Source organism: Schistocerca americana, chromosome 4, assembly GCF_021461395.2.
Source record: "Schistocerca americana isolate TAMUIC-IGC-003095 chromosome 4, iqSchAmer2.1, whole genome shotgun sequence".
NCBI classification, from domain to species: Eukaryota; Metazoa; Arthropoda; class Insecta; order Orthoptera; family Acrididae; genus Schistocerca; species Schistocerca americana.
Genome location: NC_060122.1, coordinates 407,309,326 through 407,325,009, shown reverse-complemented (window position 1 = coordinate 407,325,009; position 15,684 = coordinate 407,309,326). Strand labels below are relative to the sequence as shown.

The 15,684-nt window shown below is 41.4% G+C and overlaps 1 protein-coding gene across 4 annotated transcripts in view; it reads left to right on the top strand.

The window, feature by feature from the left end:
• The window catches only part of LOC124612849 (neural cell adhesion molecule 2), a 609,158-nt gene that overhangs the window by 335,125 nt on the left and 258,349 nt on the right, over nucleotides 1-15,684 (top strand). For all 4 annotated transcript variants that reach the window (XR_006979578.1, XR_006979577.1, XM_047141276.1 and 1 more), the window contains exons 6-7: nucleotides 5,316-5,460; nucleotides 10,627-10,757. Coding sequence is in view for 2 of the 4 variants with exons in the window: in XM_047141276.1 (XP_046997232.1) it covers nucleotides 5,316-5,460; nucleotides 10,627-10,757 (276 nt within the window). In the remaining 2 variants the exon portion in view is untranslated. The remainder of the gene's footprint in view (nucleotides 1-5,315; nucleotides 5,461-10,626; nucleotides 10,758-15,684) is intronic.

Sequence of the window (15,684 nt, the reverse complement as noted above, 5' to 3'; positions counted from 1 at the left end):
AATTACCAAGTTATGTATATCCAGTCTTTGAGAATGAGAGCTCTTAGGGACTTCCAAGGATCTTTACACATAATTCGAAACTCGCTGCCACCTCCCCCTACTCCTCACAAAATAATGAAAGGAAGAAAGGTTATCGCATACTACATGTTCGTGGTTCATGCAGTAAAATTTCATCATCAGACATGACGCTTTAATTTATTATTTTTTGCTACGAACTCTATTTGCAATATATTTTGTAGACAATATCCAGATATACCACGGAATTTACCTACAAAATTCTGTCACTGTACGACACACAGTTCAGCAGACATAACGTCATAAACATTGATGTGTGAAAAAACTAACTATTGCTTGAAACGTAGCACAAATTACCGATGCTTTACTCGTCCAGTGATTGATAACGAGAGAACTTAGTGACTTCCAACAAGCTTTAAAGATAATTTCAAACATCTTCCAAATTTTTTTCTCTTTTCTATGCTTAACATCAAATATTTAATACATTCAATTAATGGTAAAGTTATCACAAGTTTGTAGCAGTTTTGTACATAGGTGTTCGATTCTTAAGGAATCGGGTGTTTATTGCTTATGGAGTAGACCAAAAACCTCAGAAGAATTTTCGTCTGTCATGGCAGATGGGACAGCTTAAAATGGTACACAGCTTACGATCGCGATGGCATGTGATGCCATATCACGAATAGAAACCACGTGGACAGAGTTGCCGATATACGAGCATCCTGCCCCTTCCATTCAGTCGCCTGACTGATTTGATGATGCCCCCCCCCCCAGATTCCTTTAGTATGCCTACCTTTTCGTCTCAGAGCGGCACTTGAATCGAAGGTCGTCACCTAACTACAAAGTTTGGAAACAGAAGTCATTTACAGAACTCAGATTGCGTGTTGTGTCTCTGCTTTTTCATTAATTGCTGGTACTGCACTCTAAAATCTGAAAAAAACGACAGTAGAAACCTATCAATTTAAAATCAGAGACTAGGGTCAATATAAAAATGGTTTAGGAGGTCTAATCGACATCATTTAATAACTTAATCTCAACCCATATGGGGAAGAGTCTAAGGGAGGGTTCCAGCTAATTATCAATATTTTTAAGTTACACCTCGAAGGAATATTGTACGGAATGAAATATTGTTTTAGATAAGGCATCAAAGTTCATGGAGAAACATCAAGAAACATTTTAGACGACGCAAACCTTTATACTGTAAGAGAGGTGTTAATAGATGTGGATAATCTACACAGCCCAAGCTTTCACCGAGCGAGGTGGCGCAGTGGTTAGACACTGGACTCGCATTCGGGAGGACGACGGTTCAATCCCGCGTCCGGCCATCCTGATTTAGGTTTTCCGTGATTTCCCTAAATCGCTCCAGGCAAATGCCGGGATGGTTCCTTTCAAAGGGCACGGCCGGCTTCCTTCCCCGTCCTTCCCTAATCCGATGAGACCGATGACCTCGCTGTCTGGTCTCCTTCCCCGAAACAACCAACCAACCAAGCTTTCAGTTAAGTATAAACAGGGGGCAATGAGTAAGATTAACTGTAGAACAAAGGAGAATAGTATGTGGTTAAACGTAAAATGCAAGAATTGACAGCAAACGAAACGACGAGTTGCACAAGATGGCACTTGTTCAAAATGTTCAAATGTGTGTGAAATCTTAAGGGACTTAACTGCTAAGGTCATCAGTCCCTAAGCTTACAAACTACTTAACCTAAATTATCCTAAGGACAAACACGCACACCCATGCCCGAGGGAGGACTCGAACCTCCGCCGGGACTAGCCGCACGATGGCACTTGTTAAGAAAGACATTAGAAACAACCTGGCACAGGCAAAGAAATGATTATTCAGTTATGGTCATCTATAAATGACAAATAGTGAAATGGATTTGAAGGAATTGTTTCAGAAACTGCTTAGCTGTGATAGGGAAGTGAAATATGAACTAATATACGAGAAATGTTACAAAATAATGTTTACAGATAAAGAAAAAACAACGTCGTACTGTAAAAATTACGGTACGATTGATTTTAAGCAAAATCTGAGACGAAAAGGACTATTTAATGGGAAATGTGCCAAAATACGCAAAAGGTTCGTAGATGTCTCCGTACTGAAATAAGAAGCAAAGGGCAGGGTTAATGCTGCAGGAAACTATCCAAGAAGTTAGTTGTTCCACGAGAATGGTGATGATGACGTTAACACAAGACTTTTCATGGTGATGTTTACGAAATACTTCGGTAAACGTTTCCAGTCATCCGTAGTCTGAGCTAAAGACTTACTCCAGCGAACGCCTGTTAAAGGAAACAGCACGTGGGAGGCGTGCATGCTATACAGCTTTTGAGTCGGTGCTGAAATTAGTTCCATTACTCACATCGCTAATAGAAGTAGCTGCATAAAACTGTCAGTCAGCGGACGTTGAACTACAGACTACTAACTCAGCACTTTGAGTCTAAATTGCTGTTGCTCCCGTTAGAAACACTTTGCCCCTGTACAAAACCGTCCTGCTTCAGCGTGCAGATCGCTTCTCTTTATTCTCACATAGCCTATTCGGGCCAGTTGCCCATCTTAAGATATGTCAGGCAAACATTAAATTACAGATGGTTCAAGACTTACGTTTCAAAGCATCAAACAGTCTTTAAAAATGTAATTAGTTACAGCACAAAAGTTGTCTAACACACCATTTGTTACAGTTATGGAATAACTCGTCGACTGAAAAAGAAAACAGACTGATCATCAGGTGTGATACACTTTAGTGCTCATGTTAATGATTTCACATCTTTCATCCTCGTGTAACTAAATATGAGCATGCGTATTGTAATAATGCTAAGGCTGAAGACATGACAGCTTTTGGAAATGTGGTATACGCTAAAAATGCAAACATAGCTTTTCTGAGAAAGTGTTTTTTACGAAATTAGAGATAGTATTCTTATACAAACCGTAGCCTTAAGTAAAGCAGAAACGAAACACCTGAGTGAATTCTATGTAACTACAGTACTTGGACGCAAGTAACATGGCACGCGTTGGAGTGGGATATTCATTTGAACGGACGTCCTGCTTAGCCTCAATGTAAACATCCACATGTTCAGTTATAAATCGATAGAAAAAGGTGAAAATAAAAGGATGCAAATGTTCCATGCACATTAGGCTTTCGGACGATGCAGTTGCTCTATTCACATTAGGCGATCCAATTGCATTTCCGAACAGAGAGCTGTTTCAGTCATCTATTGGCTATTGGCTAGCGCACTATGGATGTCGTTAGTGTTGTCTGTGTTCTATTCAGTATACTACAGTAGTTTTCAAGCACAGTACGTACATGAGACGTGCAGTTAAGTGAGTGTCACTGTGAGCAACGTTATTAAATTATCGCCGAAAGAGACAATTAGTGTACTGTTACATCGTGTAGTTGCCGCCAGCACTGGAAGAGATTTCCCCTTCCGCCCTACCCCCACCCCCTCCCACCCCTCCAGCTCTCCATATTACCATTATCAGCACCACATCCTTGCAGTTTGCACACGGATAATATACTCCCCCTACTGCTAATTACGTTGTTGGTGAACTATGAATGAATATAGCATAAATTTTACGAAATGGATTCGCATTTGAGAATCTCGATTGACGTCAGCTGTTTGTGACACACAGATATTTGTGCCGGACCGGGACTCGAAACCCCGATTTCCCGCTTACCGCTTTTTCGCATACCAAAAATCGGAGACAGGATGAAATAGTAATTACGCAACTGAATATATAAATAAAACACATAAACGCTCTTCTTTCATGACAGAACAATAGCTGATCGCTGCCTCGCCGATCCCTGGTGTTCCAGGTGATGGAGTCGAGGATCTCTTGAGATTGTGGAGACTGCTCCAATGCCATGGTCTATTATTATTCTAAATCAACGTATATATTAATTAAATTCTTCTAACCGGTATACCCCAACTGCGCGGTGATCTACCAAGGTACTTCCTAAAAAGAGAACTTAATAGAGTCTCTACCTTGAATTTTTGAAAAATAATGATAACGTTCTTGCAAAAGAGCCCTAAAATTAAATACATTGCTATAGCCAACTTGGAAAAGAGAAAACACTATCATAATCCGAATAACCACTTCGACCACAGGGCAAACCTTCAGGACCGATCCAACGAACCACATGTGACGGAATCCATAACCTTTACCCATACATCACAAGTGTTAATCCTGAAAGTAAAATCAAATCTCAATCGTCAAGAATTACTTCTGTCATCAGGTTTAAGATGTAGTCTATAGAATGAAACGAAACAGAAAGGAAAGAAATGAGAAACACTCAGTTGATTCCTTACCTATTTCATACGTAATTTATTTTCGATTCGGTGTTGCAGTGCTTGTGATATTGTAAATTACGATACACAGTCCCGTTAGACACACATGCATGTCCAAGGGACAGGCATTGCCGCTCTTACAGCCGTTATGATGAACATTAAATGTATTCGAAATTGCGAATATGGACAACCATCAGCTGTAGAATGGAATGACGGTAATGAAAATTTGTGCCGAACCGGGACTCAAGCCCAGATTTTCCGCTTATCGCTAGCGGTCGCCTTATCATTTGGCTATCCGTGCAAGACTCTCGGCCATACACAAATTTCCATACGTCGTCAACGATGCCTCTACTACCTGTACTCGTGCATACTTTATGTATATTCCCGTACTGGCGAGACATTTTACTCGGTGCATATCCAAAGGAACTTGGCTTCCTAATCCAGGATAACACAGGCACTCAATATCCACCGACACCGGGAAAGCGACTTTCAAGTAAAATGTCTAACCAGAACGGGAATATAGATAACGGATGTACGCGTACAGGTTGTAGACGCTTGGTTGACGACATGTGGAAATTTGGGTCTGGTTGTGAGTCATGCCCGGGTAGACAAATTACAGGGACCGCTCGCTATAAGCGGGAAATCCGGGTTCGAGTCCAGGTCCGGCACAAATTTTCATTGTCGTCATTCCATTCTACAACTCATTATTGTCCATATTCGCAATTGCGAATACATTTAAAAATTATTTTACTCCTCACCACAGTTACATCGAACATCGGAAAACCAAAATGCAATTTTCAAAATATTTCTAAGCCGCGCAAGTGTGTGTGTTTGTGTGTTTGTGGAGAAAGAGATAGAGACAGAGAGAGAGAGAAAGAGAGGGAGGGGAGAGGGGGAAGGGAGAGACAGAGAGAGAGAGAGAGACGGAGAGAGACAGAGAGAGAGAGAGAGAGAGAGAGAGAGAGAGGGAGGGAGGGAGAGAGAGAGAGAAGAGAAGAGTGTGGCACCCTTATGTGTTGCAGTTCTCGGAGGATAGCGGGGCGAGCCGGAGCATCCTCACGTTCATCCCGGTCATCGATGACGACGGCAAGTACCTGACGTGCCGGGCCGAGAACCCCTACATCCAGGACAGTGCCTTAGAGGACAAGTGGCGGCTCAACGTACACTGTGAGTATCCTAAACAGCTCCATTGTAACCGCTCTGTAATTACTGCTATTGTTGTTGTTGTTGTAGTTGTGATCTTCAGTCCAGAGACTGCTTACATGCAGCTCTCCATGCTACTCAATCCTGTGCAAGCCTCTTCATCTCCAAGTAACTACTGCAACCTACATCTTTCAGAATCTGCTTAGTGTATTCACCTTTTGGTCTCCCTCTACGATTTTCACCCTCCGCCCTGCCCTCCAGTACTACATTGGTGATCCCTTGATGCCTCAGAACGTGTCCAGCTAACGGACCCCTTATTATAGTCAAGCTGTGCCACAAATTCCTCTTCTCCCTGATTCTGTTCAGTACCTCCACATTAGTTACATGATCTACCCATCTAATTTTCAGCATTCTTCTGTAGCACCAAGTTTCGAAAGCTTCTGTTCTCTTCTTGTCTAAACTATTTATCGTCCATGTGTCACTTCCACACATGGCTACACTCCATACAAATACTTTCGAAAAAGACTTCCTGACACTTAAATCTATAATCGATGTTAACAAACTTCTCTTCATCAGAAACGCTTTCCTTACCATAGTCAATCTACATTTTATATCCTGTGTACTTCGACCATCCTCAGTTATTTTTCTCCCCAAATAGCAAAACTCATCTACTTCTTTAAGTGTCTCATTTCCTAAAGTAATTCCCTCAGCATCATCTGATTTAATGCGACTATATTCCATTATTTTCGTTTTGCTTTTGACGATGTTCATCTTATATTCTCCTTTCAAGACACTTCCCATTCCTTTCAACTGGTCTTCCAGGTCTTTTACTGTCTCTGACAGAATTACAGTGTCATCGGCAAACCTCAAAATTTTTATTTCTTCTCCATGGATTTTAATTCCGACTCTAAATTTTTCTTTTGTTTCCCTTACTGCTTGCTTAATCTATAGATTGAATGACATCGGAGATAGGCTACAACCATGGTTCACTGTCTTCCCAACCACTGCTTCCCTTTCATGCCCCTCGACTCTTATAAATGCCACCTTGTTTCGGTAAAAATTGTAAATAGCCTTTCGTCCCTGTATTTCACCCCTGCCATCTTCACAATTTGGAATAGAGTATTCCAGTCAATATAGTCAAAAGCTTTCACTAAGTCTACACATGCTAGAAACGTAGGTTTGCCTTTCCTTGATTTATCTTCTAAGGTAAGTCATATGGTCAGTATTGCCTCACGTGTTCCAGCACTGTAATAGTTGCTCCGGGCAAAGCGCCTTTCGTATTCGCACCACTCATCGTAATTACCACAAAGATCTCCAGAAATGACTTCCAAAGAAAGAAATCGCAGTTGAGGAAGACGGAAAATCACTTGTGAAGAAAGCTGCAAGTAGAAACCTAGATTTCAATATGGGTTTAGCGATGAGAGAGTTTGCATGAAGGTGGACCTATAAATCCCATGTTGCCTTCAGACACTAATCAATAGGGAAAGGAGACAAGGTCTGTCATGATAGACATCGACATGCCGAAACGACGTGATCATGCAGGGAAAAATTAAGCTCGAAAGTAACTTTCGCATGATGTGTCACTACCGAGTACCGTAGCATGATGAAATTGGGATTGCAAATAGAAAGAACTGCTACAGTATGGTACACAGGGTAGCTGAAAGAAATAAGTTGGGAGAGAAACATAAATGAAACTTTTATTCAAAGACAGTAATTACACTGATATCAGCGCTATTTATGATGCTCCCCCGCACATAACACAAGGTGGGACATAGTTCTTAATAGGATATGTAATCATCACGGGCAGCAATGCATGCTCTGTAACAAGTTCCTATGCTAGCCACAAGAGTCGTAAATAGTTCCTGTGGCAGGGCTCTTCACTAGTGCAGTTGAGGACAGCTCCATGTTCGTTAGTGCATTTAGCCGCGCTGCAATACGTTTCCCCTAACGCAGCCCACAAGTGCTCGATGGGATTAAATCGAGTGAACAGCACACCAGTCCGTTTGCCAACTATCCTCTCGTTCTAAGAAGTTCTCCACTTACACTTTTCGATGCGATCGTATATTGAACCGATAAATATGAAGTCAAAGCCGAATGCACTCCTGAAAATACGGACATGGTGATGGAGTACAGTATAATACTAACGCTGACCGCTGATTATACCGTATTCGAGGGTTTGGAGCTAAGTACGCCCATGCAACATTATGCCTCCGTATACCATATCACCTGGTCCACCAAAGCGACCATACTCCACAGTGTTCCTGGATGCATTATGTGTTCCTAACTCTCGCCATATGAGGGCACGTAATGCAACCAGTCGTTTTGGTAGGAAGTTGTTTTGCTCTGGGGAGGCTTTATATTGCAAATTCTTGAACACAGTACAATCACTTCTCAGTATTATCGTGACACTATACTCCTTTCGTATGTGAGTTTTTGCAGGAGTGAATTCCACCGTGACTAAATTTTTATGGATCTAACAGCGCTGGTGGAGGAGCTTTTGGAAAGTCAGGATATTCGAAGAATGGACTGACCTGCCAGTTCCCATCGAGCAGGTGTGCAATGCGTTTGGGAGACGTATAGTAAGTAACACGTCCGCATGCACCGACGATCAGCCAGCAGCTGGTGGATGAATGGAATTTCGTACCACAACAACCTCTTACCAACTTTGTGGCCAGCATGGGAGCACGTTGCAGAGCTTGTATTGTGCTGATTACACACTCGATTATGAACCATGCACCGCATTTTGTAATTTCCAAGTTACCATCATAACTCGCGGTGAGTTTAGTGTAATTATTGTCTTTGAATAAAAGTATCATTTCTGTTCGTTTCATTGCGCATTTCTTTGTTATACCATCTGTGCTGTACCGTAGCAGTTGTTTCTACGTGTGTTCCAAGTTTCATCGATCTACGATACTTAGTAGTTACACAGCACGCGGAAGTTACTTTCGACCTTAAGTTTTGCGCACCAGTGTACTCGCCGCACCGACCACATTCTGTTTTCTCACTTTTTCTCGAGTATCTTTACCTAAAATATGCAATGCAAAAGAATGCAAACGCTATGGTGCACTTAGCTTTATCCGCTTGTTACAGAGGCTGTAACAAGAGTTATACAAAGGAGAACTGAAAAGAAAATTGAAGATAATACTGGGGAGGACCAGTTGGGGTACAGAAAGGGTAAAGAAACAGAGCTGCTACTGACTGTCTGATAGTGACTGAAAAAAGAATGATAGAAATCAAAAGGAGATGTACATTTGTTTTATAGACTGAGAGAAGACATTCGATACAGTCAACTGGAATATGCTGCTGGGAATTTTAAAAGGTGTTGCAAGATACGAGTGCTAATCGGAAAGTAAGGTCCGATAGTGTGGGAAATGGAAACCCCAGCGAAAATCCGATAAAGCTGTGCACAGATGTGTTGCGCAGTGTCTCTAATATGCCACTCGATCGCATCAAGTCAATCTTCTTAGTTTTGAGCTCACAGTCAGCGCTTAAAGCTGCCTAAAAAGTAGTGCCTCACCCCAAGTATGAAGTCATGCTGAGATACTTCGCCTGATGTCATGCGTCTGACGTAACTTAAGTACCATGCGTTTCCATTTCTTCTTCACGACAATTCTACATCGCAGTGAAGTTGCTCCTGCAGCATTTTTGAAAGGAAGTGTTCGATGAAGCGCAATACGTCCCGTAAATGACTCCCCCTGAGTTTTATCACTCCTTACATTAACCACTGGCAATGAAAACAAAATTTTGGCACCGGAAACTGGCTGTAGACTAGCGTAGAGAAATGTTGGCAAGCACAGGCAGTTGCCTTCTAGGATGAGGGTATTGGAAATGTCGAAGTCGGATCGGTGGCAGTATTGAGAAGTAGATGCAAGGTGTAGCTACCTATTATAAATAAAAGATTGTTGGTTTTAAGGCGGTTTCCATTTCGAGACCGATTGGACCTTACTCTCTAAATCATCCTAGTCGAAGGCTTGCAAAGGAAATGTATACAACGATAAAAGTAACAGTGTAGTGTCTGAGAAGATGAAAGCAATTAGCTTAGGAAGTGGTATATGTCAAGGACGCTGACTGTCGACGAAGCTGTTCGACATATGTGGAGAAGAACTAATGGGTGAAGCCATAGAGGACGGCACAGGCATTCTAATCGAAGGAGACAGAATAGAAACTGTAGAGTACGCTGATGAACAAGTGCAACTGCGAAATCAGAGGAGGAGCTACAACACATGTTGAATAATATTACAAAAGAAGTACGAGGAATATGGAAGATAAACATGGAAAAGTGAAATGTGATGAGAATACGCCAGAAGAAAGCGGCAATTAACATCTTCTTGCTGTTAGTGGGAAATAATAACAAGTAATATCTTTCCTGAAAATACGAAATTTAATCACAAGGAACGGAAGCTGTAGAGAAGAAACAAAACGGAGAATATCCACAGGAAAGAGAGTATTCGTAAAGGTGAAGAAGTTAGTAACAGCTAGAAGAACCAATGGAGATGAGGAAAAAATTTGCTAAATGCAATGTCTGAAACGTTGTGTTAGACATGGGTTGGTAAAAGAAGGAAGGAATATATTTATTAAGTTTTGAAATTTGGCTATGGAAAAGAAGGTAAGGGACTGACAGACTGAAGAATGAAGAAGTGATGAATAAAATAGAGGAAGATAGAAGATTAAGGGAAGTAACCAGAAAAAGATAAAAAAACCTTTACTTGGACGCATTGTGTAGAAATTGTGTGCAAAAACCAATGAAAGGAAGGAATGAGAGAAAGAGGTAGTGAGTGAAGTACAGCGATGGACGACATTAGAAACGAACGAACACACAACAAGATGTAGGAGGATTCTAAAGACAGAACACGATTGAGAGCCTTCGGTTGAAACCTGTCACAAGACAGAAACACTAAAGAAGAAGAAGAGGAAGAATAAGAAGAAGAAGAAGAAGAAGATCTGTTAATCAGGGCTCACGTACGTAATAGTAGCAAAAAACATTAGTAAGTAAGAAAATTTCTTGCTCCTGGAACGTATATAGCCCTTTTGACCAGCCTAATAGTCGCAATACCGAACAATTGCTTTAGAAAACAGAATAGCTTGAAGTATAACAAAAATTACTAAGTTTTATTACATTCAGTTTAAGAAAAAACGATCTTGTTACTGTCTCTAAGCTAATTCCTTTCTCCTGTGTTCGCTCCTCCGCAGACATGCCCGTTGTAACACTCAAGATGGGGTCGAGTCTCAATCCAGATGACATCAAAGAAGGAGACGACGTATACTTCGAGTGCAATATTCGTGCCAACCCTAAAGCTTACCGGCTCGCCTGGTTCCACAATGTAAGTATGCTAGCTGTTTTTTATACCTGGAGTTGTTATTCATAACTGTTTTTAAAAGATAGTTTCATATCATGCTGCATGTAAGAACGTTCCAGCTGCGAACTTGTAGGAATTACGAAGAGAAAGCTATAGCCATGTTTTATGCCATTTCAGATCCAGGTGGGCGTCGTAGAATGTAAAGTGATAAGTGAACTGCACATCTATTTTAATAGGCAATATGGACCATTTTAGAAAATTCTAACTAGTTTTTTCCATGGCCTCAAATGTCACAGTCAACGATCCGTACATTGTAACGTGCGTTTTGAATCCAGTATCATCATTAGCATTCAAACATATTCTCGTGGAATGTAAATCGGAAAGGCAGATCAGATTCCATAGGAGGGGGGGGGGGGGGGTGTTCACTGCTGTTGACAAAAATATTGTCTCTATTGAGGTCGAAGTGGAGTGTGGCAGTGAAGTTATCAGGTCATGTATAACAAGTGTAAATGAAACCAAACTAATTGCTGGATGTTTTTACCGAGCACCCGATTTTGCTGCGACAGTTGACTCATTCAAAGGAAGTCTGCGGTCAATAGCGCGTAAATGCCCAAATCATGCAATACTGGTTGGAGATGGCTTTAACCTATGAAGTATAGACCGGGATGTCTATGGATTCATTGTGGGGATTATAGACAGACAGTGGTGCGAAATACTGTTGAGCACGTTTTATATGTTGAGCAGCTGTCTCGGAAGCCCGCACACAATGAAAATCTCTTATACCTTGTAGCTACAGACAAGCCGGATCTTGTCGACACTGTCAGTATAGAAACGGGATTAGCGATCGTGATATCACTGTAGCAACTATGGTGACGAAAGTTAGTATATAAATAAAGTAGGCTAAGAGAGTGTTTCTGCTATACAGAGCACTGGCGTCTCACTTAGAGGGTGAACTGTTCGTATTTAGTTCCAGTAAGATGGATGTAGAGGGATTATGGGCAAAGTTCAAGAAGGTTGTAAATCGTGGTGTAGGGAGTTAGATCCCTAGTAAATGACTATATGATGGAAGAGACCCACCACGGTTTAATAACGATATTCGGAAGATGCTGTGGAAGGAGATGGTGTTGCACTTACGGTTCAAAAGAGAACACGCAAATGACGACAAGCAAAGGTTGGTAGAGATTCGTGTGTCTGTGAAAATATCTCTGCGCGAAACACACAAGTACCACCGTCATATCTTAGCAAAGGATCTGGCAGAGAACCCGAGAAAATTCTGGTCCTATGTAAAATCCATAAGCGGGCCTAAGGCTTCCATTCAGTCCCTTGTTGAATAGTGTTGTGTAGCAGCTGAAGCATCTTGAACCGCTCGGCCAGAACGGCCGGCACCTGCTAATGTTAGCCTGTGTACTTTGTTAAAACACATCAGTTCGGTGGCAGATGACTAACTACTACAGGTGCGTTCTTGCACTCTATTTGCATGAAAAGACGACAGAGTTTCTGCTGAAAGACGACAAACTTTCTGCTATGCAGTCACACAAAAAGCGAACTGTACTAACGCTGCGATCAGCAGACGAAGGGAATTATTATTATTATTACCATTATTATTATTGCTATCGTTGTTAATAGTGTTGTCTGTCCTCATATACTGCGTGTTACGACAGAACGCAACAACAGTGGTGTTGTAGACATTTCGTCGTCCGCCACTGAGCTGACTGATTTTGATGAAGCCTCCCACAAACTAATAACACAGTTCAAGCCCGGAAAACAGTTGCGCTCAAGTACTCGAAGCCGGATACTGCTGCCAGCGTGGGAACAGTCTCGTGCGATTTCAACCAATATTCCGTCTACAGTCTTAAATATTGTATTGTTTCCTTTACTGGAGTTATTTAACGTATGAGAGAAACTATTTCTTTTTACGCCGTGTTAGGTAACGGCCGATTTGCTACTCCCGTTACCACATATACAGATATACAAAAATATCAAAGGCGGCTATACCGACAAGACGTTGAATTCTAATGGAGATGTAACGACGGCTTACGCTGACGCTGGAGTTAGTAATAAGGTCGTATTTAAGTTTTAAATTCGAAAATTACCTATTTAGGCCGAAACTAATCACTACATTTACATAAAGCGTGATCTAGACGTTGAATCCCAATGGAGATCTAACGACTCACACTATCAGACGAATGTGTTAGTAAACACGAATTTCAATTTTAAACCAGAAAATTATCTAATTAGGCCGAAACTAAACTTCATTATTACATAGAAGATAATATCGACTGTTTTGTCAGTATAATTAATTTTGAAAAATGAATAAACCGTGCAACAGTAGCTTAGAACAGTCTTTTATTGTGTACATGACCGGTTTCAGAACACTTAAAGTTCCATCATCTGATGTGAAAAATATCGTCATGTAACCAAAGGTTCCGTGTCAGAAAGATAAAAGGGACATTCATTCCACAAAAAACCGGTCTTCCGTGACGCATGTCCAGGAACACAACCAGGAAAACTGGATAATAGTGACCTGTAGCATAGCGCGGGGGAACGTTTCTTACGGAATTTATGTTCCTTTCATCCTACTCACACGGAATCTTGGGTTCTAGGACGACATTCAGGTGAGAATGGTCTCAGATGGTTAAGAGATTTTATTTTTTACACCAGATGATGGGACTTTAAGTGATCAGAAACCGGTCGTGTACACAATTAAAGATAGTGCATTAAACAACTGTTGTCCGGTTTCTTCATTTTACAAAATGGACTTATACAGTTGCCGCAAACTCATAAGACTTCTTGTGTTCTGAGTTCAGTTTTTCACGAATGTTGTGGTTAAGAGGTAGAAAGCCTTCCCCACACCACGGCTTACCAGTTACAGGACGAGGGAGAAGTGTAGTAACATCGAGTGTATTCGATGCTAAGAATTTTTAGCCAATGGTACTAGTCAGGGAACTTCAAATGCCGAAAAGCATTGCATTATGATCATGCAAAGGGTGAAGAAACAATTGAACTACTGACAGCACGCAAAATCTAAACTCTGATTTAATTATTCATGCAGAAATTAAAATTCTCATACGTAAATTCAGGCCGGTGGAGGAGAGGGGTTTGTCGCTGAAAGTGTAGCGTCGAATCGAGCCCGGTCTCAAGTTTCGGCTCCAGTGGACGAGAAAACTTGTAACCGGCAAAGCCACCGCTGGGGTCATCAATAATGTAAGCCTACTTTTGTGCCGAGGCGACGGGCGTAGCAGAAGTTCAGGAGGCTGGGACAGGGACCCCGCACAGACTTCTTGCGCGCGAGATGAAGAAAGGGCTCAGGGGCGAAGAGGAGCCGACGTGAGCGCTCCAAGCGGCGGTGCAACGGGATTACGGCACGGTGATCCTGTCAAAAAAACCTGCTGTATTGTGCTTCCCCTGCCAGAGTTCCATCTCACACGCAATTAGCCGCGATGCTAGCGCCGCTGAAAAAAAAGAGAAAGCACGTAATTCCTTTAAGAGAATCTCTTCTAAAGATTTATATTTAATATAGCGAGCGACGAATCTTGTTTCTGTTTTAATATTACAAAGTCCTGCAGACAACCGAGCTGACAATACGGGGTGCAAATTATCTCATGAAAAGCTTTGGCGATATACGGCGTTAATATCCTCTCGTATTTAATATTTACGCAGATATGAATTTTAATATCTGCTTCAGAAGCCTCAATGTGAATGGCTCCTGTGAAGGCGAAAACGTCGCGACTCGTTGTATGAAATTATAAATCTCGGAAAAGACAGCGGGGTAAGGCGGCTTTTTCGGCGTTTTATTAAAAAGTTTCACTGTTCACTAGACGAACTGACACTCTTTTCCGCGTCAACTCCACTTTGCTCGATACGTCGAAATTATGATCCTTGGTACAAAAACCGACTGACAGCTTACGAACGGCTGCAGATGAGATCACAAAATTAAAATATTACATTCAGTTCTAGCTATCAGCAGCCAGAAAGAAGATTATCGATGTGAAAATTTATCGATGGTATATACGGACGCTTCCATGTGAGTAAAATTTACGTCTTACACTGATCTAAGATCTACTATGGGAAATTTCATTTGATGTATTCATTCTTTTAGGTTCTACTCCATTCGACTTGTTTGTCAGAAACAAGAGGTTGTGGAAGAAGTTATAGCTTATTCACAATGTTCAAATGCAAAAGTCAGAATATAAAAAGTTTGTACTACGAAAACCAAAATGTAAAATAATATTGACAGTGGGGAAGAGAACAAATGGTTCAAATGGCTCTGAGCACTATGGGACTCAACATCTGAGGTCATCAGTCCCCTAGAACTTAGAACTACTTAAACCTAACTAACCTAAGGACATCACACACATCAATGCCCGAGGCAGGATTTGAACCTGTGACCGTAGCAGTCACGCGGTTCCGGACTGAAGTGCCTAGAACCGCACAGCCACCACGGCTGGCGGGGAAGAGAACAGCAACCGATCGTGAAATCTGTCGTTTCATTACGGCAGATCTAGAGTTCAACTGTTACACAGTCATCTTCAGTTCTAAAAATGAATTGCAAAACAGGAAAAACAGGAAGAAGAATTAGATAGTTAACAATGTATCGTAAGTGCTAACACAATAACCACATTGTTCCGTACCATATAACAAAAGGTGACGTTAGTCCAAAGTATCACTTAATAAACAGTAATGGTTGATGTAGAACATACAAGAGTCTAACATGAACTGAAGCCGTTGGTTACATGGTTGAACAGGAAGAAAGATGTGACGTCAGAGACGTACGATGCCCTCTATTGAGACACCAGTGAATAAGTAAGTAATAGTCAAGCTATCCAATTTTAAAAAGAAAATTAAAAATGCTCTCAATAATAAAAGCAGAAGTAATGGCTACACCATAGAAAACAAATCACATGTGTGAAGAAGTAAGTGTAGCCCGCTCAGTAACATTATGTACAGGATA